Source organism: Cupressus sempervirens, chromosome 1 (genome assembly GCF_028749045.1).
Source record: "Cupressus sempervirens isolate cs-2001-9-10 chromosome 1, ASM2874904v1, whole genome shotgun sequence".
NCBI classification, from domain to species: domain Eukaryota; kingdom Viridiplantae; phylum Streptophyta; class Pinopsida; order Cupressales; family Cupressaceae; genus Cupressus; species Cupressus sempervirens.
Window position 1 is genome coordinate 448,029,283 of NC_143118.1, and position 22,387 is coordinate 448,051,669.

The 22,387-nt window shown below is 37.3% G+C and overlaps 1 protein-coding gene across 3 annotated transcripts in view; it reads right to left on the bottom strand.

Annotated features, from left to right (window-relative positions):
- LOC149578236 (translocator assembly/maintenance protein) overlaps positions 1–22,387 on the bottom strand; it is a 64,102-nt gene that overhangs the window by 37,387 nt on the left and 4,328 nt on the right. For all 3 annotated transcript variants that reach the window (XM_089827899.1, XM_089827904.1, XM_089827897.1), the window contains exons 6-7: positions 7,752–7,856; positions 7,441–7,518 (exon numbers count right to left, since the gene is read on the bottom strand). In XM_089827899.1, coding sequence (XP_089684025.1) covers positions 7,441–7,518; positions 7,752–7,856 — 183 coding nt within the window. The remainder of the gene's footprint in view (positions 1–7,440; positions 7,519–7,751; positions 7,857–22,387) is intronic.

A 22,387-nucleotide genomic window follows, 5' to 3' on the forward strand; every position in this document is an offset into this window, starting at 1 on the left:
AACATAAGTTGTCATTTACAAAGAGGCGTTATAATAGCCAATCACGTAAACAATTTAAAAGTTATGGTCTCCAGAAGTTGGGCTACCCGAAAATCCTGAAATATATAATTTGTAATTGTTTTGAGCCAATTCCATGTAATAAAATAATATAGCTTTAAAGTTGGCCAGCCTTAGATAATAGGGCTAAAGGTCTAGAACCTTTCCGAGTGGTGGAAAATTGCCTATATAAGGAAGGGTTGTAGGTTGTTTAAGGAAATTTGAGATAGTGGTTCGCAGTTCTATCTTGTCGGATATTATAGGGAAGGCGCCCCTGTGGCTTTACATATTTTATTTCTGAAATCTGTAATTCCATACTTTTGGAGATAATAAGAAGCCCATTTTATGTTCCCACTAACTATTGTTGTTTCTTTTCTTTTTTTATGTGTTTGTGGCATTAAGGGGAGCACTCTTCATCATCCATCCATTAGTGTCTACCTAGGAATCTCCATCAAACTATCTAAGTTTGGGATGTGTGATTCTAGTAAATATGTGAATCTTCCCATCCTTGATCACACACTATATCATGCCAAGGATAGTTGAAGTCCTTCCAAACATATTAGACATATCCTCGACAAAACATTATGAATGTTCTTCACCCATTTTGTAGTGCCTTGGGTGAGTTAACCCGTTCTTTCATGTCATCCACCAATACTTTTTGCAAGAGTTGTAGGGTAAACAAAAGTCTGATCTTCTTGTCTAACACAATTTGTTAGATGCTGCAAATAAAAACAAAGAAATGTTTTCATTTTTCAATTTCTTGTATTTCTCCCCCATCTTCATTTGATCATTCAATGCATGGGTGGAATCATCAAATTCCCTCGCAATTGGTGTCTTGGTGGCATGCTATAAGACGATTGTCATCACATCATACTCTTTTAGGGTAATCTTATCTTTCACCTTGTCAATCATTGGCACTGCTAAGTGCGAAGTTCTAGATTCTGACTCATCCTTAGTGACATTGGAGAATTTCTTTAGCTTTCCATTCTCTATTGTTTTGTTGATTTTTCTCAAAAACTCCTATAACTCAAGTGCAAGATTGATTTCTTCCTCGAGATCTTTTTGCATTCTCTCGTTCAGCCATTATGAAGCAGCTGAATGTTGGTCATATAATTGAATCTATCCCTACTCTGACATTGTCTTTTTATGGATGAGAATCTCTAACTCAACTACTTCTCCAATTAACATTTTCTAGAAAGATTGTTAAAACTAGAGATTCGTTCCTACAAGAGGTTCTTGCTCCTGATTCCTTTGTTGACCAACTTCTTGGAAAGCATTGACACTTTGCCTATCATGTACTAGTAGAGTTATTTGGTCTTGGGACCATCTCTTTTGCTGATTTCAAACCTTTCTCATATTAAAATGTCAAATTCTTGTACACTCGAAGAACTGGCAAGTGATGATAGTTCTATCTCTACTCTGTCTTTTCAGTGGAGGCCTTTCACTTGGCTCATTTGACCTTTCCTTTGGTCACACCTCTTGGATGATGCTTTTGTTTTTTCCCATGTCCTCACATTCCGAGTGGATCTTTTTCTTCTACTCCAACTTCTAATAACTTCCTAGCTTTACCATCACGTGGCCCTTGATCTCCCATCATGTCGCAAGTTAAGAGAACAATCTTTGGATCTCCCATCATGTTGTAAGTTAAGAGAATAGTTTAAGTCTTCAAAATATTCAATTGACATTCAATCCACCACTTTGTGAATTTTGTGACTGCCTTGGATAATGTATCAAGATTTGTTTCTTCAAATCTAATCCGATCGAGTGGTTGAATGGTCTTGTAAAAATGTCAAATTCTCATACACTTGAAGAACTGACAAGTAGTGATAATTCTATCTGTGGCCTTTGTTTTCTTTGTGGAGGCCTTTCACATGGCTCATCTAATCTTTCCTTTGGTCACACCTCTTGGATGATGTCAAAAGGATCAAAAGTTGACCTTAGCTATATGTTTTGATAAATGATACAACTACAACTCTTCTACTAACTTTTCCACCGTTGGCAAACATGGACACACTTCATCTGAGGTACCCATGATGATTGGGAATCCCATTCCACCTTCCCCTTCTTCTAGGTTTCATCATATGTTGTCAATTACCTCATGATTTCCACCAACACCATTTTATTTGTTGGATATCTTAGAAGTTTGTAAGGATAAGAAGAGAATCCTTGAATCTAGATTTATGAGAAAGTTGGGAACTAGATGAACCAAGAGCCATACATATCCACCTATTTCATTGGTTCTTGTGACAACCTCATGTGATAACAACCCTAAAAAGATTTGACAATATACATGGCAAAGTCGTAATTGAGCACAAGATGACCCCACAACACTAGATTACACTTTTTCAAACATCCTGATTTTTGCTGAAATTACATGTTTACAAGAAACTATGATAATTTAAGCCTTAAATCAATTAGAAGGCTTTAAACAAAGCCTCTTTAGTCAAGCTCTCTTTGATATAAACTCTCTACTCAATCATATTTGCAATGGAGTCTCCTTCGCACCTATCAAAATGCTAACAAAAACTCACTTTGACATTATCTTTTGGCAATCAAATGAATTCATTTGACAACCCAAATGTAGAATGGTACTACTCAAAGAAATATTTCCAATGAATATGATTCTAATATACATTGATTTTATTATGAATTTATTTTTCCAATTTAACTAGACATAGATTTTTCACCATATATCAACTTTTGTAATCAATGCTTATGAAAAAATAGTGAAGTAAAAAAAATTGAAAAACATCTACACACTGGGTATTGATGTCTGCTTTCTAACAAGAAAAAATTGAATTTCGATATATATAGAACAAGTTATGGTTTTGAAAGTGATCCTATGCCTAAATTGTAGTTAATGTCACTTGAGAACTTAATAGTATATAAAATATTCAACATTATCAAATAAAACCAAATGCAATCATTAGATATAATGTTACAAATCTAAATTCAAAATTAATCACCTTTTTATCCTTTTTCAAAACAATTGTGCAAGAGTAAGTGAATATCGCTCTTTAAAAAACTAGTTTTATTTTAAAAATTATTTTTCAAAGGAGATGCAAAAATGGATACAAATCAATTCCCAAAAAAAATTATAACGTATAACTAGAATCTACACACAAAATGTTAAAAATCACTAGTTCACATCGTTGTTAAATTTCTAACAATTTAGTGGCAATAATGAAGTTCTTTTTTTTGGAATGTTCATTCCATTGTCAAAGTTCACAAAAGTGTATCCTACTATTGTAGGACCATCCCACACTATACAAGTGCAACTTAGGGTAGCATTCATGCACCTTAACTTGTTTGGACCACATCCTATGGGGCCTTTGCATCTTAGTCCTTCATATCTATTTATCCTTGCCAACATATATACAACATAGGAGCTCATATAAAAAGTCTCGAATTGCCCTAATTTCCTAAATTGCTCATCAAACTTGTCACTCATCATTCACTAGTCCACAACCTTGACTCCACTTGTTACTTCTTCAATAAAATACATAGTAACAAGGAGACGCGTTCCCCCATTTTTGCCACCAGATTTCGCCACCTTCGTTGAGTATGAGGGAATATTTTGATGATGACTATTTGTTGATTCAACTATTTATGTGTAATGTCCCTAATTTAGCAAGTTCCTGGATTTTGGATTTGTTAGCTCATCAACGCGACCCCCGTGAGTTGACATTTGGTTTTGGGGCTCTTTGATATGGATTTGCTATTTTTGGACTTACTATTTTTAGTAAGTCATTTTGGTCAGTTCCTATTCTAGTCAAGACAATTCTGGCATTGTTGGGTACTTATCATTATGCTTTTGGGCTTTGGGCAAATTAATCTAGTGAAGTCATATTTATTGTAATTATTTCAAGACTTAATGATTATTTAATGTATTGGTGGTTTTATCATGGTGCTTTATATTATAATGTAATTGGACTTTATATTATAAAGGGATGTTTAAGTGAGAAGTGTCAATGTGAAGCCAAGTGGCACAAAATCTTATAAATATGACTTCATTCGTGGAGAAAAGTATCTTGAATTCATACATCTAATTTGCTCTTATTGCCTGGCTATGGGTTTTGAAGAATCTTCTATGAACTTTGGATAATAATGCTGATATATACAATTATCAAATCACTCCTACTATGGCTACTGTAGCTCTAGAGTTTATTTAATCTAAGGGAATACGACTAGTACTGAGGATTGCAAATTCAATAACCAAACTGCAAAATCAATTGAATACCAAGCGATTGGGAGTCAAGCCATAACCTTTTGTGGTCTGCAAATCTGCTGCCAACATCCCACGTGAGTATACTAGCAACCAAGCTTGGCAGGTGTGGAAGACGTTTTACTGGCCGCACATTGCAACTGGAGGGTGCTGTGATTACAGTATTGCCGTTTTTCCCCCTCTGCTGGCACTAAGGATTTCTTGGTGTTATTATTCCTTAGAGACGGTATTGGACTTCCAGCTGAGTTGCTTATTTGTTTGACATAGCAGAAGTCAAGTTCTTCTTTATTATTGCTCATGTACTATTTGAAATACTACATAATCTTTTTTAAAATTTCCTTCCTCAATAAAGTTAATAAACTGAAGGATAACTGTATGGTTTCACATTTGTTGAATTATAAATAAAATAAAGAATTTGATACCGTTGTATTGTGGTTCTGAAAATTCTATTGGGTCGGACTTAGAGTTTTTACATTATGTTCAATGTTCGATGTTCCAATTCAATGCAACGTTCAAGTATTTACTCTTTTACATCTTTATATCTTATATTGCTATACATCTTTTCATAACTAGCATTTTAGGGACCATATGCATAGTATATACAACCCCTTGTCCCCCAATACCGTCCCCCCCATCGTCCCCAAATTAAGGCCCCTTTGTCCCTGTCCCCCAAGGCAATGTAACTATGATAAGTACCACATTTATGGCTTCAAAATGCAGAACTGTGGAGCATCCCCCTATCTGCTTAGTAACATCACCAGATTGCTATACTCATGGTCGAGATTCAGCTAGACTATCTAGTTGGGCAATTTAGAATGAGGAGCCTTGGGCTTTTGTAGCTACTTTCAGTTGATAACTTCATCACAACTACTAATTCCAGCATTATAGACCCTCAGTGCCCTCTCTTTCATTTTGTACATCATTGACTGAAATGTTGGAATTGAAAAGGCCTCTACAGTTGTTGGTGGAGTGAGATTGACCAACAACTTACCATCTAGAGCCTGAATCGCCCTTTGCTCTAAATTGTAATGCTTCGCACATTCTACAATCAAGTCTAGAGACCGCATGGTAGGAAGGAAGCCAATTACCACCACAGTTCAACTCTAACTATTTTCTTTGCTATGAACAAATGGGAATATTCTTTATGGTCGAACATCCTTCTGGTGAACTCATCCATATTAAGGTCTCCCAAGTTTGTGTTGCCAACCACTTTCCATTTTAACACAATCTTCAAATTTGAAAGCAATCCCTTCAGCTCATTCTTGATCGAAGTCTACCTTGACAAGTCTGATCCTTTGGATTCTACCATCTTCTTTCTACAAGGCAACAAAAAGTATGGCATCTAAGTATTAAAATTAATAAAAAGCATTTCTACAACTGATTCCAAACTAGGAATAATTCCTAACTTCGTAAAAGAAAACCTCCTGATTTTTTAATTAACTACAAGCTTGCTCTTCTTCCTCAAATAACATGCCTTTTATGTTTAGTTCTTCAACTTGAAGCATGAAAATGAAATGAAAACCCTCTCTTATATAAGAAAATGTTAGCAACTGCATTAAACACTACAAAAAAATGTCCAAGTTTCTATTCCGAGAAAGATTACTTTCATCATCTTACAAATTGCATAAAGATATCTTACATTTAATACCATGTGTCATTCCATTTAGTTGTTTTTTGAGAAAAAATACTTATCTTGGTGTTTTATCTTCATCATCACACTTCTTCAATTCATGGGTGCACATTAGGTATTTTAACACTAAGGAAAATCTAAATATTTCCAAAGTTTTGCAATATTAACCTTGGTTGCCAATTTAATAGGGACATAAATTGTACATACTGAAGAGTATTCCAGCTTCTCTTGCAATCTTGATCTTGGAATTTCCACACTTTGCCAACTTTACGCATTCTTTACAACTCCTCCCAAGGGTGCACATGAGATATGTAAGGGGATTTTGATGTTTTGAAAAAAATCGTAGCACCCTATGAAATCCCTCCCTTGGTCGTGAATAGATCCTTGAAAGGATTTTAACTTTGAAATGCATTCCTTGCCCATAGTGGTTTAGTACCCTTGAGGGCATATGAGAAAGAAGGGAGGAATTTTCAAGTTTCGACAAATTCCTTGCCTTAGGAGAATCCACGCCCTTGGGTGCTAATAAGACAAGGTAGAGGCCATTGTGTATTGCAGAAAATTGCTTGGCATGTGAAGATTAGCGCTCATGAACACTATAGTTATGATGAAGGAATTTTGTGTTTCTTGGAAAATCCTTGGGCATAGAGAATTAGCGATCTAGAGAAATCTTTTGTCATAGTGAAGATCTTTCCTATTTTGAATGAAATCCTTGACTTTAGAACTAGCACCCTTGGGCGCTCTTGGAGGTTGCACGAGGAAATTTCGTATACTGAATCATTTTTTCACTCCTTGATGTCTCTTTGATCAACATTTAGCTATTTTGGTTTTTCCTTGCCTTTTCCAACTTGGGCGCACATGTGAGGAGGGGTCATAGAATTTTCCACCACTTAGCCATTTTTCCTACTGTTTACCATCTTAGAGGGCATCTTCAAGAAAGTTTGTATACTTAGTCATTTTTGAACTTTGGTGCCTCTTTGATCCATTTTTCCTCGTGTTAACCATCTTTGAGGGCATCTTAAGGAAATTTCATATACATAATCAATTTTGCACTCCTCTATGTCTCTTTGGTCAACACTTAGCCATTTTGGTTGTTTCTTGTCTTTTCCAACTTGGTGGATATGAGGGGTCAAGAATTTTCTCGCAATGTGTGAAAAGGTCACAATAGGAACCATCATACAAATTAAACTCTCCACATATCAGTTGTTCTCATGAATAAAATGTGTCTATCAGAAAACAAAACCAAAAACATAGTTGTTATGACATGAGGTTGATAAGAGCTTACATAGACCTTAAGCAACCAGTCTAACAAACATATCATCTGGGCCTATGAGAATACTAGAATTTATTTAAACAAATATATAAAGTCGTAGAAAATTTCATCTTCATTCACTTAGAGAAAAAAAAAACAATGAATCTTGTACGATTCTTATTCAACTTTGTTAAACAGTGGCACCATTCAATGATATTCTCTCATAAAGAAGTACTAAAAATAGCAACAATGACACTGAAAAAAGATTAAGGAAATGAGTATAAATGTGTGCCGGCTTACTTTGTGTATGTCTTCAGCAAAGAACATGCGCAAATCACCCATGTACGAGAGACCGCATATTTTGACGAAAAGATCTTCCTACATTGAGATAAAGTACCAAATATTTGATTTTGAGGGGAAAAAAATCATAAAAGGAAAACAGAAAAAAAAAATCTTTAAAAACATATTCAACTGAATATGGACAAAGCGTGAATTACTATTATATTTGGAAAAATTAAATGCTTCAACTGAATATGGCGAGAAGAGCAATAATTAGTAAGCCTAACAAGATTCGGTAGAGTTAATTAAAGATCAAATGTTAAGGAAATCACCTCTGAAAATTCAGGTGGCAAAAGCAGAAGTGCAGCTGAAGTAGCTCCCTTGAGATTGGCCGCATTCACGTTTTCTAAACTTAAGTTATCTCTAAGAATATGAACCTAGACAGTGAAACAAAAAATGCCTATAAGATCAAAATTAAAATTTCCCTTATGCTATTGTGCTTAGCTCTTTATACTTGTGTTCTTTGTATTATTTTGGATAAAAAATCATGTTTCTGCCCGTAAAAATATATCATGTTTGCTTCACCTTTGAAAACTATCCAGCATATGTAGGCCATTTGCCTGTTGCTATGTATGAAAATGGTAAGAAGCTGAGAAAGAAGACTCCTTGGTAAATAGCACTAACCCAACTAATTAAATCTACCAACGTAGGAAACATGTGAGTGCCTCTAGATAGACTAATGAAGTCTGTTTAACTTATATTCAAGATGCAAACTAAGATAGCATCAGTGATATGACCAATAAGACAGAGAAATTATAGAAAACAATGAGTCAAACAAAGAAATAGATCTAATCCACAGAGAAACTATTGAATGTAACAGCATAAGAAACTATAGCATTAAATGCACTCAGGATACAAGGGAAAGATTTTAAAATACAGGCTCAAATGTAATGTCCCCAATTTTGTCGGCATCAGAGTTTCAAGGATTAGCCTATTATGGTGATCCTCGTAGGCTAATTATTGTGAAAAGAGGGTCTTTTGTGGCAATGGCTTGGCTTGGGAGGGTATTATCTTCTCCACATCTCAGTAAGCTACAGGGTGGTCTTCGTTTGGCTCATATCAGACTTCGTTTAAGCTTAGCTTTGTGTACTTACTATTTGTGGTAAGTTGGTGTTGATCGAGATAGACCCTTTTTATTTTTGGAAAGTGCATTTGGTCACATGGAGAAATAATAGGTGTGACTCCTATTTCAAACAGCATATTTAAATGATGAGTATTTTGGGTGTTATTATAGTTTTAGTGGCCAAATTATTATTGATTATTAAATGGCTTATTATAAAGTTATAATTTAACTTTATAATTTCACTTAAGTTGAGAGTTGAGTTATCATTGGAAAGTGTCATTTATTAATTAGTTAAGACAAGTCAAGTGAGAGAATCTAGTGGAAGCTTCTAATTAATGTTGTGTGGTGAAGCTTCTTGAGTGAAGTTGCATTTTGGCAACAAAAAGGAATCTGGAGATTATAAATACAAGCTCATTTCATTGAAAAAAGCATGCTTGGATATTTATTTGCTTTCATTGCCTTTGTGGCTCTGAGGTTCTAGATTTGTTGCCCTTGCTGAAGTAAAAGGGTTGTCTGAGAAGTGCTTGGCAATCTACAACTGTGGTATTGTGGATTGCATATCTGGGAATTATTGCAAGTCTTTTCCCTACTGTACTTACTGTGTCTAGGGATTGACCTAAGGTTTTTCTCCATTGCTGAAGTATAGTGGAGATTGGTTTTTTGGGAATTTTGAGATTTTCATGGTGGCTTCTCGTACTATATTCCTTGTAGCTGAGAAGCAAAGCGTTGCTAAGGAATTTGGTATTGGGAGTCTGAAAATGGAGCATCATTCCTGCTGTATTTTCTGTGACTGGGTGAGTGAATTGATGTGGAGAAGTGCATGTTTGTGGGCCCTATTTGGAGTGTCATTTATATTTGCCAATTGATAGGGTCTACCTCTGCTATTTAGATTGTTGAAACTGCATTTTATAACAGCATTATTTGTGAATCTGAATTGCCATGAAATCTCTGTTCTGAAGCTGTGCATTGTGACTAAGCCATTTGAAAATACAATTCAATCAAAGAAACAGGTTCCTCATATGCCATTTGAATTTGTTTGTATTTACTTTCAGGCACTAATTAATGTTTGTTTGTTTGTATTTGAATTAACACCTAGAGTAATTAATGTTGCTTGTCAAGTGTTTAGTAAAATGCCAAAACATTAATCTACAAAGGAAGTTGATGTTTGTTAAAGCCATAACCAGCAGGGGTTATTACAGTGGTATCAGAGTGGTTAAGCCATAACCAGTAGGGATTATTGCAGTGGTATCAAAGTGGTTTCCGGCCATCTTGCAGGAATTGGGCTTAGTTTGATTAATGTTTTTTTTGGTGATTTGGTTTTCAGCGTTATGGATGGTGACAAGAGGTTTGGTATACATTATACCCGCAGAGGGCATACTTCTCTGCCTAGGGATGGAGATCTGAGCTATAGGGTATTGTGAAATAGTTGGATGAGCTAGTGAATGAGCTGAATCAAAATCACAAAAAGATTTTTTCAAAGAGCAAAATGTAATGATACAGTTGCGGCTACAGGTATGCAGGACATTTCTAATGAGACACCGCATGAGTTGGGAACAATAGAGAAGGAATGTGATGAGAATTCATATCAGGTTGAGTCAAATGATGCGGTTGTTGGCATGAGTTCCCAGGATCATGTATATGTTGGCAATGCAACAATAGTGGGAGCAGGAGCATGTGAGGATACAATCATATCGGCAGCCACTTCTGTATCAGTTGAGCCATCCAGTGAAGAGTTTAACAGTATGTATGCGGTTGTAGATGTGTGCTCTGAAGATAGTACACTTGTTATTGATGATTAGGTGAGTGATGCAGTGGCAAAGTCATGTTATACTATCGATCAACACAGTGTTGATGTTCACTTCATGGACAATCCTATGTTTGACATGGATGCAACATTGTCTTATGACAATCCACCATTTGAGGTTGATGTTAATCACTTACCTGAGTGGATTTGGACTCAGTTTTCACCAACTACAGATTTGGTTCAGTTTTCTGTTGCAGCAATTGGTGATGTTCCTGCGTTCACAAATTTTGGCGTGGCTACACCTATTGTTGACATAGTTGGCATGAATGCATATGACTCTCCTGTAGCTACGTCTTTTTCAAGGATTATTGGTGGTGATCAAGATTCTAGTCCAATTTATATTATGTGGGTGCATACAGGGAAGAAGAGGATGCACAGATATTTTATGGAGTTGCCTTCTGGTGACATTTTGACTTCTACATCAGCAACACAAGTTTTGGGTGCTATGTTGCAGAACATGTTGATGATCTTAATGATATTGGCATGCAGTTGGTTCAGTGTTGACAGGGATGCCACGTACTTCTTCATTTGGGCTCTAGGTTGAGGTTAGAGTTCACTATATTGCCAGATTGCTTGAGGACAAGTAATCTCAAGGAAGGAGGACTATAATGTCTCCAATTTTGTTGGCATCAGAGTTTCAGGGATTAGTCTATTATTGTGATCCTTGTAAGCTAATTATTGTGGATAGAGGGTCTTTTGTGGCAATGGCTTGGCTTGGAAGGGTCTTATCTTCTCCACATCTCAGTAAGCTACAGGGTGGTCTTCATTTGGCTCAGATCGGACTTCATTTGGGCTTAGTTTTGTGTACTTACTATTTGTGGTAAGTTGGTGTTGATCAAGATAGGCCCTTTCTATTTTTGGAAAGTGCATTTGGTCACATGGAGAAATAATAGGTATGACTCCTATTTCAAACGACATATTTAAATGATGAGTATTTTGGGAGCTATTATATTTTTAGTGGCCAAATTATTATTAATTATTATAAAGTTATAATTTCACTTGAGAGTTGAGTTATCATTGGAAAGTGTCATTTATTAATTAGTTAAGCCAAGTCAAGTGAGAGAATCTAGTGGAAGCTTCTAATTAATGTTGTGTGGTGAAGCTTTTTGAGTGAAGTTGCATTTTGGCAACAAAAGAGAATCTGGAAGTTATAAATACAAGCTCATTTCATTGGAAAAAGCATGCTTGGATATTTATTTGCTTTCATTACCTTTGTAGCTTTTTTTGAGGTTCTAAATTTGTTGCCCTTGCTGAAGTAAAAGGGTTGTCTGAGAAGTGCTTGGCAATCTACAGCTGTGGTATTGTGGATTGCATATCTAAGAATTATTGCAAGTCTTTTCCCTACTGTACTTATTGTGTCTAGGGATTGACCTGAGGTTTTTCTCCATTGTTAGAGTATAGTGGAGATTGGTTTCTTCTGAATTTTGAGATTTTCATGGTGGCTTCTCGTACTATATTTCCTGTAGCTGAGAAGCAAAGTGTTGCTAAGGAATTTGGTATTGGGAGTCTGAAAATTGAGCATCATTCCTGCTGTATTTTCTGTGACTGGGTGAGTGAATTGATGTGGAGAAGTGCATGTTCGTGGGCCCTATTTGGAGTGTCATTTATATTTGTCAAATGATAGGGTCTACCTCTGCTATTCAAGTTGTTCAAACTGCATTTTATAACAGCATTATTTCTGAATCTGAATTGCCATAAAATCTCTGTTCTGAAGCTATGCATTGTGGCTGAGCCATTTGAAAATACAATTCAGTCAAAAAAACAGGTTCCTCGTATGCCATTTGAATTTGTTTGTATTTACTTTCAAGCACTAATTTGCATTAATCAATCTAATTTGCAAGTATTAGCTGTGTTGGACAGAGAATTAGAACTAACATTATTAAATATTTGCAAATAAATTCAGAGATTGTTTGTGATCAGAAATTCACTATCTTGTTGTTGGGTGGTGTAGTAAATAATTTGCAAATCCTATCTTGCAAATTGGTCATCAGAATTATTCAGAAAAATCGCCTGACTTTTTGATATTATCTAACTGTGGAAATTAGGAATTGCAGAAATTAACACTTACGTAATTAATGTTGCTTGTCAAGTGTTTGATAAAATGTCAAATCTCTAATTTACAAAGGAAGTTGATGTTTGTTAAAGCCATAACCAGCAGGGGTTGTTACAGTGGTATCAGAACGATTTAGCCATAACCAGCAGGGGTTATCACATCAAAACCCCTTAATTTTGGCAGAGTAGGACCTTGACAACCTTCTATGAAAAATATTGAGACAATTATAGCAGTCCATGTAAACTTAAATAGAAAGTGGTTTCAATTATGGCAGAAATTCAAGTACATGAGTAAAGAAGAGACTAGAAAAAATACAATAACATCTCCAGTTGTTTCACCACACTCAAGAAGAATAAGAAAGAAAAATACATAATTAGTCAAAGCATGACTATGAGCAGATGAAAATAAATATATATATATATATAAAGTGGTTCTCAAGTGGGAGTAGGTTGGGTGAAGTAAAAGAAAAAGGTACAAACAAGGGCGACGATTCAATTAGAGATGTTGTAGACAAGTGAATTGATCACTAGTGTTGGACGTGTTTATCCAAATTCAACCGTTCAACAATTTACAAGTGCATGGCATTTTCCACCCCAAGCTTGTGTGAGCCCAAGGAGGTGACAAATTCTTCTCTAGCACATGAAACGAGCCTAACGAAGGGTAAATTTACCAAAATGCAAGGAAAAGGAACTTGTTATGACATTTTCTGATTTTCCATGTAACGTTCAAGCCCAAGATCATTATGAATTCCGATCAGGTTAAAATTTTCCCAAGACCATGACATTTTCCACCTTGATGTTTGCCCAAGGCTAGTCATATTTCTGTCTTGATTGATGAAGTTCAAAGGAATAGCAATCTCCACTCAAGGCAAAGTCAAGAGTCCCAAACATAGCATAGCCTGATTTGCACAAACTGAGCCCAAACAAAGGTGAAAATCCAGTCAAGTTTGTGGGTGAGCCCAAGAGGACACCTATTTCCACCATGCATTGTGTCAAACTAGAGGGTTATCACTTGAAGGAGCTCAAGCACATGACATTTTCCAATTGGTAATATGAAGTTCGAGCCCAAGAGGAAGGCAAAGGCCAGAAATGCAAGCCCAGCAAGAGTACAATTTCCACCCTTAATCAATTGCAATTAAAAAACCATTAGAAATCATGCACATCTTCTCGAGTAAATCGGCTTGGAGGGAAAGTAAATTGAATTTCAAATATATATCAAGACCCAAGCATGGTCAGCCTACATGAAGACTAAATTATTTGTACTGTAATTATAACCCTAGCAAGGTTGGCCAAGAAAAGGAGCATGTCTTTTGGATCGCATGCCTCTATATAAAGTTGTAAACCTCTTCATCCCAACATCAATTCAGTTCAACTAAAAGAAAGAACAGAGCAGAAGTGAAACACAAGATATAGATAGGATGTGATCTGAAACAAATATAAACTCCAACAGGATGGATCAGGTCTATAGGGAAAAATCTGATCAAACATTAAAATCAAGTTTGCTGTTAAGGAAAATCAGAATAAGGCAATTGTGCAGAGCCTAGGATCGCAAAATTTGGGAATTCATTCAGGTCTAAAGGTGATCAATTTTGGGCTGATAAATGCACAAATTCAAGCTGATCGTTGGGTAATTTTCAAGAAAAGTGAATGTCTTGAACCCAGAAAAGGAGTTAGAAACCAAATTTCATACTTAAAAATCAAAAGGTAGTTTCTAGAAAGTGCGTGATAAAAATGATTAAAATCAGGTTCTAGAGATAGGCATTTACAAGTCAATTTCAACTAGTGTAACACGGGGACTCGCACCCCCCTCCAAATCCTCGAAGTACCCATCCCCAAGATGTCCTTGCACCAGGTACTTGAGTACCCAAGTACCCCCACCTCTGCCATTCCACAACCATGCCACCGCTGGGACGGGTACTTGAATTTTGATTTTTGAATGTTACTATTGGATATGTAATCTAATACTATGTTGAATGTTCAATGGTTCTAGTTAATGTTGCAATTTTGCTATGTTTAAGTGTTTTAATTTGGCATGTTCTACTGAAACATCTTTTCGTAACTAGAACTTCAAGTTCTATATGCATACTATACAACACCCCTACCTTCCCCCCCCCCCCCCCTTACTGCCATCCCCTCGTCGTCTCAAAAATGAGGCCCAATTTACCCGCATCCCAATAACTTGTCTCGGCATCCCAATGTACCCCAATATTGGGGTTACACTGATTTCAACTATTTGATCTTAGATTTTGAGGGTGGAATTGAAAAGATGTTTACTTTTAGAGATAACTTGAATTAGAAAATGCAAGAATTATGGGAGGTTCATATATCCATTTCAAAAGTTTAGCACAATTATTTCTTATTTGCAAGGTAAAATGGAGACGACTGTGGAAGAGAGGACAAGAAAAAGAAGACTTTCCACTTCAAGATTTTAAACAAGATGCAAACAAAGGGGAAGTACAAGTACAATGACAAGCATCTCAAGACTTAGAGGAAGCCATTGATGACAAGGCAACCTAAAAGATGAAGACACAAATCCAAGAACAAGAACAAATGGAATTCAAAGAACAAGTTGCACAAGGAAAGTGACCAAGTCCACAAGTGGAGAAGATTATCACAATCTTAAAATTTCCTACAAAATTCCAAATGATCCAGCCAAATGAAAGACCTCGTCACTTATACAAGATCAAGTCAAGATTCATAAGTAGTACAAACAATTGCAATAAAAAGATTCCCAAGGAGATGGAGAAAATTCATGAAGATAAAGCACTTTGGTAATATGAGCTATCACAATCAATCAAAGACTTAAAGTTGAATTCATATGAAGATATATTGCTAGAGATGCAAAGTGCCAGAGACTTCTTTATCATGATGAAGAAGTGGAATTAGTGAATTTACAAAATAAGAATGTTGAGGTGGCACCAACTTATCTTCAACCAATCAGAGGATTCCAATTCCACATGTCCAAGTTCATTTAATCAAATTGATCTAAGTGTACATGTGGGATGGATTTCACCTAATGAATTTTCTCATTGGTTCATCAAAACCATTGCAATTTTTCTATTGTCCCACAAGTTGGTGCCTTATTGTAATTGGTCAACATTGAATGCTTGTAGCAAGTAGTTGAATTAGGTTTGTGTTGGATCAATCTTGCCCATTGATCTCAAATTAATCAGAGCCACACCTTGTACTTGAGGCAACTATAAAAAGCAAAGCCTTCTCATTTGTGAAATTAATTAGGGTAGAGTAGGAGAGACTTGGAGAAATTATTGCTGGAATGCTGCCAAAGTAATTGTAGATTCATTGTTGTTATCATGGTAGATTACTCGTGTTATTTTGGAGTGTTGCACGGTTTCTACATTTTCTCACTTAGAGTAGGATTTTATTTATGTTGAGTAGAAGTTATTAGATAGATGATTGTAAGATGTCATTGTTGTTGAATTATGGTGAACTTAAGTTCATACCTTTTGGTACTTGTTGATTGCAAGTAGCAGTGTATAAGGTATGTGTAATATTCCCCTTTCTACAAGAAACCTTAATAAATAAATAGTAAAATTGAAATATAAATTATTAAATAATAAACAATACCATAATACAACATCAATTTACGATCAGTTGGTGAGGATGGATTCTGTGCACTGCATTCTGGGCAGGGCTAGGGTGAGCATGCCCTAGCCCGCATTTCTCCTCGGCTATCTGATGTCGAGTCTGAGTGGTTTGATCGGCTGCGCTCTGTGGTTGGAATGTAGGTGAGTTGTGTGTGTGGAGATTGTGTGGGGCATTTTATGATCGCTGGTGGGGAGCATACGGTTGCGTGCCAACTAGGGCAAGGCCTGGTGTGTGTGACTCTTAGGAGTAGGCTGTGCATGGTGGATATTACTTTGACCAAAGATTAGGGCTTCTTCAAGTTATTGTTATGGGGCAACAGGGATTCCCCTCTTCTCAAATTTTATCTGTTGATATGGAGATGGCTGAACCTTCTCTGTCGGTGCAAACTAGGGCCAAGGGCCAGGCTGATAATCTTCCATCTAGGGTTGATGCTTCTTCGAAGGGCATGATCCATACCAAAAGGGTTAATGGGTGTCTGGAGAGATCAGAAGACCAACCAGTTTTGGTCAATCAACCTTAGCAGATTTCAGATGACGTTGAATACTAAAGCGAGCATGCGCTCATTTGTAAGTTTTTGGGCCTTTGTCTTTCTCTTCTAGTGTTGGGATCATGGGCGCATCAGATTTGGAATCCTAAAGGGGGTATGGAGATTCTCCTAGCTGCTAAAAAACATTTTTTGGTAATTTTTTCAAATATGACAGATAGGAATAAGGTGTTTAAAGGTGGTCCATATTTCTTTAACCAGGTGGGCCAATTCATCAAGCCTTGGCACATAGGATTTAATTCTACAAAGGAGATCCCCTCTCAAGTACCTGTGTGGGTTCGTCTGCCAAGGCTTCCTTTGGAATTTTGGAGAGAGGATATTCTTCACTCTATTTCACTACTGCTTGGGAAACCTGTAGGTTTGGCTATGCAGACTCAAGACCGTAAGGTAATCTCTTATGCATGTATTTGTGTTGAGGTAGATGTAAATAATCCGCTACCAGACTCTATGGAAATTTGTTTAGACCCTACCTCATGGGTACAACAATTGGACTATGAAATTTTACCTTTTAGACGCAAGATATGTCATGAATATGGGCACTTACAATGAAAATGCCCTCGAAATAAATCTTCTCAGTCATTGGGTTCTATTGCATCTGCTTCTAAGGAAGATAAGGGTAAGGCCCCTTTGCTTGATGGACTTGTAGACAAGGAGGGATTTTTCCTAATGAAGCCCCATAATAAGGGTAAAGGGAAGAAGAGAACTTGGATGGACAGACAGAATGATGGCACTTTTAACAAGTTTAATATCTTAGATGAATTGGCTCAAGAGGAAGGCATTCCAGTTGAATTGGCCTCTGGGGGTGGGGCTCAACAAGGGGCCTAGGATGAGGAGGTAAGGGATCTAGCTCAGCCACTAGAAGAGAAACAAGGTAAACAAATTCTTATGGTTGAGCCACCTCAAGAGAAGGATAGTTGTGTTCTTGGGGGGGCACAACCTGAGGACGATTTAAGCAATTACTCTCCTTGCTCCTAAGGGGATGACAAACAGTACAAAAGGTACCAAAGTTGCACCCACATTAGGATTACAACAGAAGCCTTTTTAAAAAGGGTCCTCAAAGAAGCCATCCAAGAGTGGAAGGAAGTCTGATCATGAGAAGGTTAAGATGATGGGGGAGACATTAGTTGAGTTAAGGTTTGTGAAGCCCATAGATTCCCACTTCTCTTAACCCCCCAAATCATTATTCTCTCTTAGAATGTGAGGGGGTTGAATAGCATCCCTAAACAAAAGGTTGTTTGTAGATTAATTGAGTCTCAATCTCCAAATATTGTTTTCATTCAGCAAACCAAGCTTACAGTTGATGGTTTGGCTAGTTGCGCTCCAAAGTTGTGGCCCCATAGTTGCTAGCACGGAGTGGGTGCTCAAGGTAGCTCTGATGGAATTGCTTGTCTTTGGAATCCAAGGAAGGTGTCATCTTTGTGGTGGATCTCGAGTAGGTCTTCTATTTCTTTGATTGCTTCCCACTTTGACACTGGAGAAAGGTGCATGTTTTCTAATATTTACACTCCTAATGATTTGGTGGGTAAATCTATTATGCGGTCTCACATCACCTTTGTTCCTTCCTTAGATCCTTTCCTCCCTTGGATAGTGGCTAGGGATTTCCATGTTGTAATTAATTTAGATGAAAAAAGAGGTCGGGTAGCTCGGTTGAACCGTTCCTCAAATATGCTCAGAGATAATAATGGTATCTTGAGTCTCATTGATGTTAAACCTAGCAACTGTACTTTCACCTGGAATAACAGAAGGAGTAGGATTCAAGCTATTTCTGAAAGGTTGGATAGGTTAGTAGTTTCTTGTTATTGGATGGATGACAGGTGGTCTACTAGATCGGAAATTCTTGATTGGAGATACTCTGATCACTGGCCTATTAAGCTTTTTGTTTCTCCCTTAAGGTCACTAAAAATCCTTCCTTCAAATTTCAGCTAATGTGGTTAAGAGATCACTATTTGTAGGATCTTATGACAGTGTGGTGGCATTAAGGTAGGCCTTCTCATGGTACTGCCATGTTCACTTTTGAGAAGAGGCTTAAGCATGTAAAATTTAGGCTTAAAAGATGGAACAAACCATTTTTTGGGAATCTGTAGGATCAAAAGTTGGTGGCTCCATCTAGGTTGGACAGTGTCACTCGCCAGATTTGGGACAAAGGGATGACTGTGGATTTGATTACTGCCGAGTCTTCAGCACTTAAGGAGTTACAGGAATGGGAGCTTCGAGAAGAAGTCTTTTACAAGCAAAACTCTCGTGTGGATTGGCTTCAGGGGGGAGATAGGAACACAACTTTTTTCCATAACACAGTTAAGGCTCGAAGGTTTGGTAATTCTATCTCCTCTTTCATCTCAATTACTAGAGCACAACTCTCTTCCAAGGAGGATATTTCTCTAGAGGCCATTGGATACTTCTCCAATATTTTCTCTAGGGAGGAACCCACTCCAATGTTGGAAGCAAGGACCATTTTAGATTGCATTCCCCACCTAGTTTCTAATGAAATGAATATGAATATCTTATGGCCTATTTCATTATGTGAGCTGGAGAAAGTGGTGTTTGGTATGAAGAAAGGTAAGGCTCCTGGCCCGGATGGTTTCCCCATTGAGTTTTTCCAAGAATTCTGGGAGATTATTGAATTTGAACTTTTAGAAGTAATCCAAGAATCCCATAGAAACAAACAAATGCTCAAGTCTCTGAATGCTACCTTCTTGGCTCTCATACCCGAAATTGATGGGGCCAATAATTTAGATCAATTCAGGCCTATTGCTTTATGTAATGTTACTTAAAAAATTATCACCAAATTAAATGTTGAAAGGCAAGTGGGGAGGCTTTGTTGGCGATAGACAGATTCTTGATGGTGTTGTAATTGCATCAAAGGCTATCCACTCTATAACCACTTCCAACAAAAAGACCATGTTTATCAAGCTAGATTTGGCAAAAGCATATGACCAGGTAAGTAGGGATTTTTTGAGTAGAATGCTTCTGCCTTTTGGTTTTGATGTGGGATGGGTTGATTGGACTCTCCGTTGTGTGACATCTCCTTCCTTTTCTGTACTTATTAATGGAGAACCTACTGAGCTATTTTCTACTTCTCCAGGACTTCAACAAGGGGACCCTCTATCTCCTTATCTCTTTATCATTATGGTAGAGGACCTAGGCAAATTTATTAAATTTCAAGTTGAACAAGGGCTCATCCATGGGTGGAAATGGAATAATAATCTCCCATCGTATTCTCATCTCCAATTCGTGGACAATACTAAACTGATGGGCTTGGCTACAATCAATGAGGCAAGAAATTTTAAAAGGGTTTTAGACACCTATTGAAAGCTTCTGGGCTGAAAATTAACGAAGATAAGTCCTCCATTTATTTCTTTAACACTTTGTAGCCTATCCTGAATAGGATTTCTAAGATTCTTAGATTTCAAATTGGCTCTGTTCCTTTGATGTAGCTTGGAGTCCCTTTTGTTGGATACAATTGTTCAATTGTGTGTTGTCTTTGATGTTACACAAATGTCATATCAGTCATCAGATAGTGTCTACCGAGCTCAAAAGGTCAGCAAGGCAAAGGATAGTGTCTACCGAGCTCAGAAGGTCAACAAGGCAAAAGATAGTGTCTACCGAGCTCAGAAGGTCAGCAAGGCAAAAGATAATGTCTACCGAGCTCAGAAGGTCAGCAAGGCAAAAGATAATGTCTACCGAGCTCAGAAGGTCAGCAAAGCAAAGGACAATGTTTACCGAGCTTTAAAGGTAATCAAAGAAATTTAGCTCTTACCGAGCTCACTCGATAATCGAAGAAAATGTGACGGATTCAGTTCTTACCGAGTTCACTCGATCATCAAAGGTAATTTGGAAGAAGCAGTTCTTACCGAGTTCACTCGGTCATCAAAGGTAATTTGGAAGAAGCAGTTCTTACCAAGGGATTCAGTTCTTACCGAGCAAACTCGGCAACCAAAGGATTTTAAGGATATTGCAATGTTAACCGAGTCAAGATGGTTAACTCAGGAAATTTTCAGAAGCAGTATTTACTGAGCAGGGTTGGCCAACAAAGGATTTCATTGTCTTATGAAATAACATTTATTTGTTTAAGAGTAATATTTGTAGCTGACTGATGAATGGTTTATTGGTAAATGTAACATGTAAATGGGCCGACTTGACAATCTGAATGGTATAAGTAAGAGGTCAAGTTGCGAATTCAAAATGGTATGATGTAGAAGTATGAGAAGTTAATGTGATATGAAGACTGATTATTGTGGAAGCAAATTTGAAGGATGATCAGAGATCATTGAGGAGCAGCAGAGTCATATTTGATCAAGGAGGATCTAATGATGCTGAATAGAGACCTGTATCCAGCAATTTCAGTTGCATCTTGTTCAGGTCAATTCATTGTTGCTTTCTAACCATTGTAGCAGTGATTTCAAATCTCTTGACAGAGTTGGTTTAACAACCATTTTGTAAATCCTCTAACAAGGTGACAGTTCAATTGAATTGTTCTAAAGACCTCTAGCAAGGCCACTCCTAACAAGGTGATTAAATCCTCTAACAGGGTCACACCTAACAGTGTGTATTGTAACCTTTAACAGGGTTGGCTCCTAACAGGGCTCACTTCAGAAGAATGAAAACTTGGTGACTAGTTACTTGGTGGTTTTTCCCATATTGGGTTTCCACGTTAAATCTGGTGTCTCTTGTGTTCACTTTATTTTCAGTTACATGCATGAATGCTTGACAGTGTAATTTACCGAATTACAGCATTTGTTTACCAAGTACAAACAGTAACTAGATCTTTAAGACATCTAAGGGATTTGTGGATTAATTTTTGTTAGTAACTGATTCACCCCCCCTCTCAGTTACTCTATCTTTAATTCCAACACCCTTGGTTCTAGGAGCTCAACAGAAGGATTATTGGCAAGACCTTTTGGATAAATTCCAAAGTAGGGTTAGCCATTGGACTTATAGGTGGCTCTATTTTGCTGGGAGAGTTATTCTCCTTAAGACAGTGATTCAGGCTCTTCCTATCTACAGGTGTTTTGTGCAGATTCCCCCTACTGGTGTTATAAAGGAATTTGATGCTTTGTCTCGACAATTTGTTTGGTCAGGTAACCTTCTCTCTTTGAATTGGAGTTTAGTCAATTGGGAAATTGTTTGCTTGCCAAAGTTTGTTGGGGGTTTGGGTCTCAGGTGTATGGCTCTTGTTGTCAAGGCTCTAGCTGCTAAGTTAAACTGGAGATGGTGCAATAATCAGGATCAAGATTGGGCCAAGATTCTTGCCCAAAAGTACTTTCCTGGAGTGGACTGTTAGGATATCCCAAGACTAGCTCTAGTTTGGCAAAGGCTCTTTCATTTGGTACACTCAAAAAGGGAGCACACCTTATTAAGGATGGCCTTTTTTGGATATGTAATGGGGGATCATGTGCTCTATATTGGCAGGATTCCGAGTATGGTCATCCTTCCATTCTCTCCAGTCATCCCCATCTTCAACCTCTTTACCATATTTTTACGAATGCAGGGTGGACTAAGGTGGAACACATTAAGACTATCAAAAGGTGTGGATCGATGGATATGATCTGTTGCAAGGACCCACATGTGTGGCCTTTAGGTGATTCCATGGAGATTCAGGTTGAGCTTGCTAACCTCCTCTTGGGTAGCCTCTGTAGTTCTACTAGGGACAAGGATATCCTTGCCTGGGGTCCGAGTCTTAAAGGTAAGTTCAGTGTTGCCCAAGGATATGCTTGGCTGGATAAACAATGGCATAGATTAGCAGAAGTAACCTAGTGGAAGAAGGTTTGGAATAGTTTTTCTTGGACTAAGTGTAATTTTTTCTGATGGTTGGTTGCTCAAAAGAAATGTCTTACCTGAG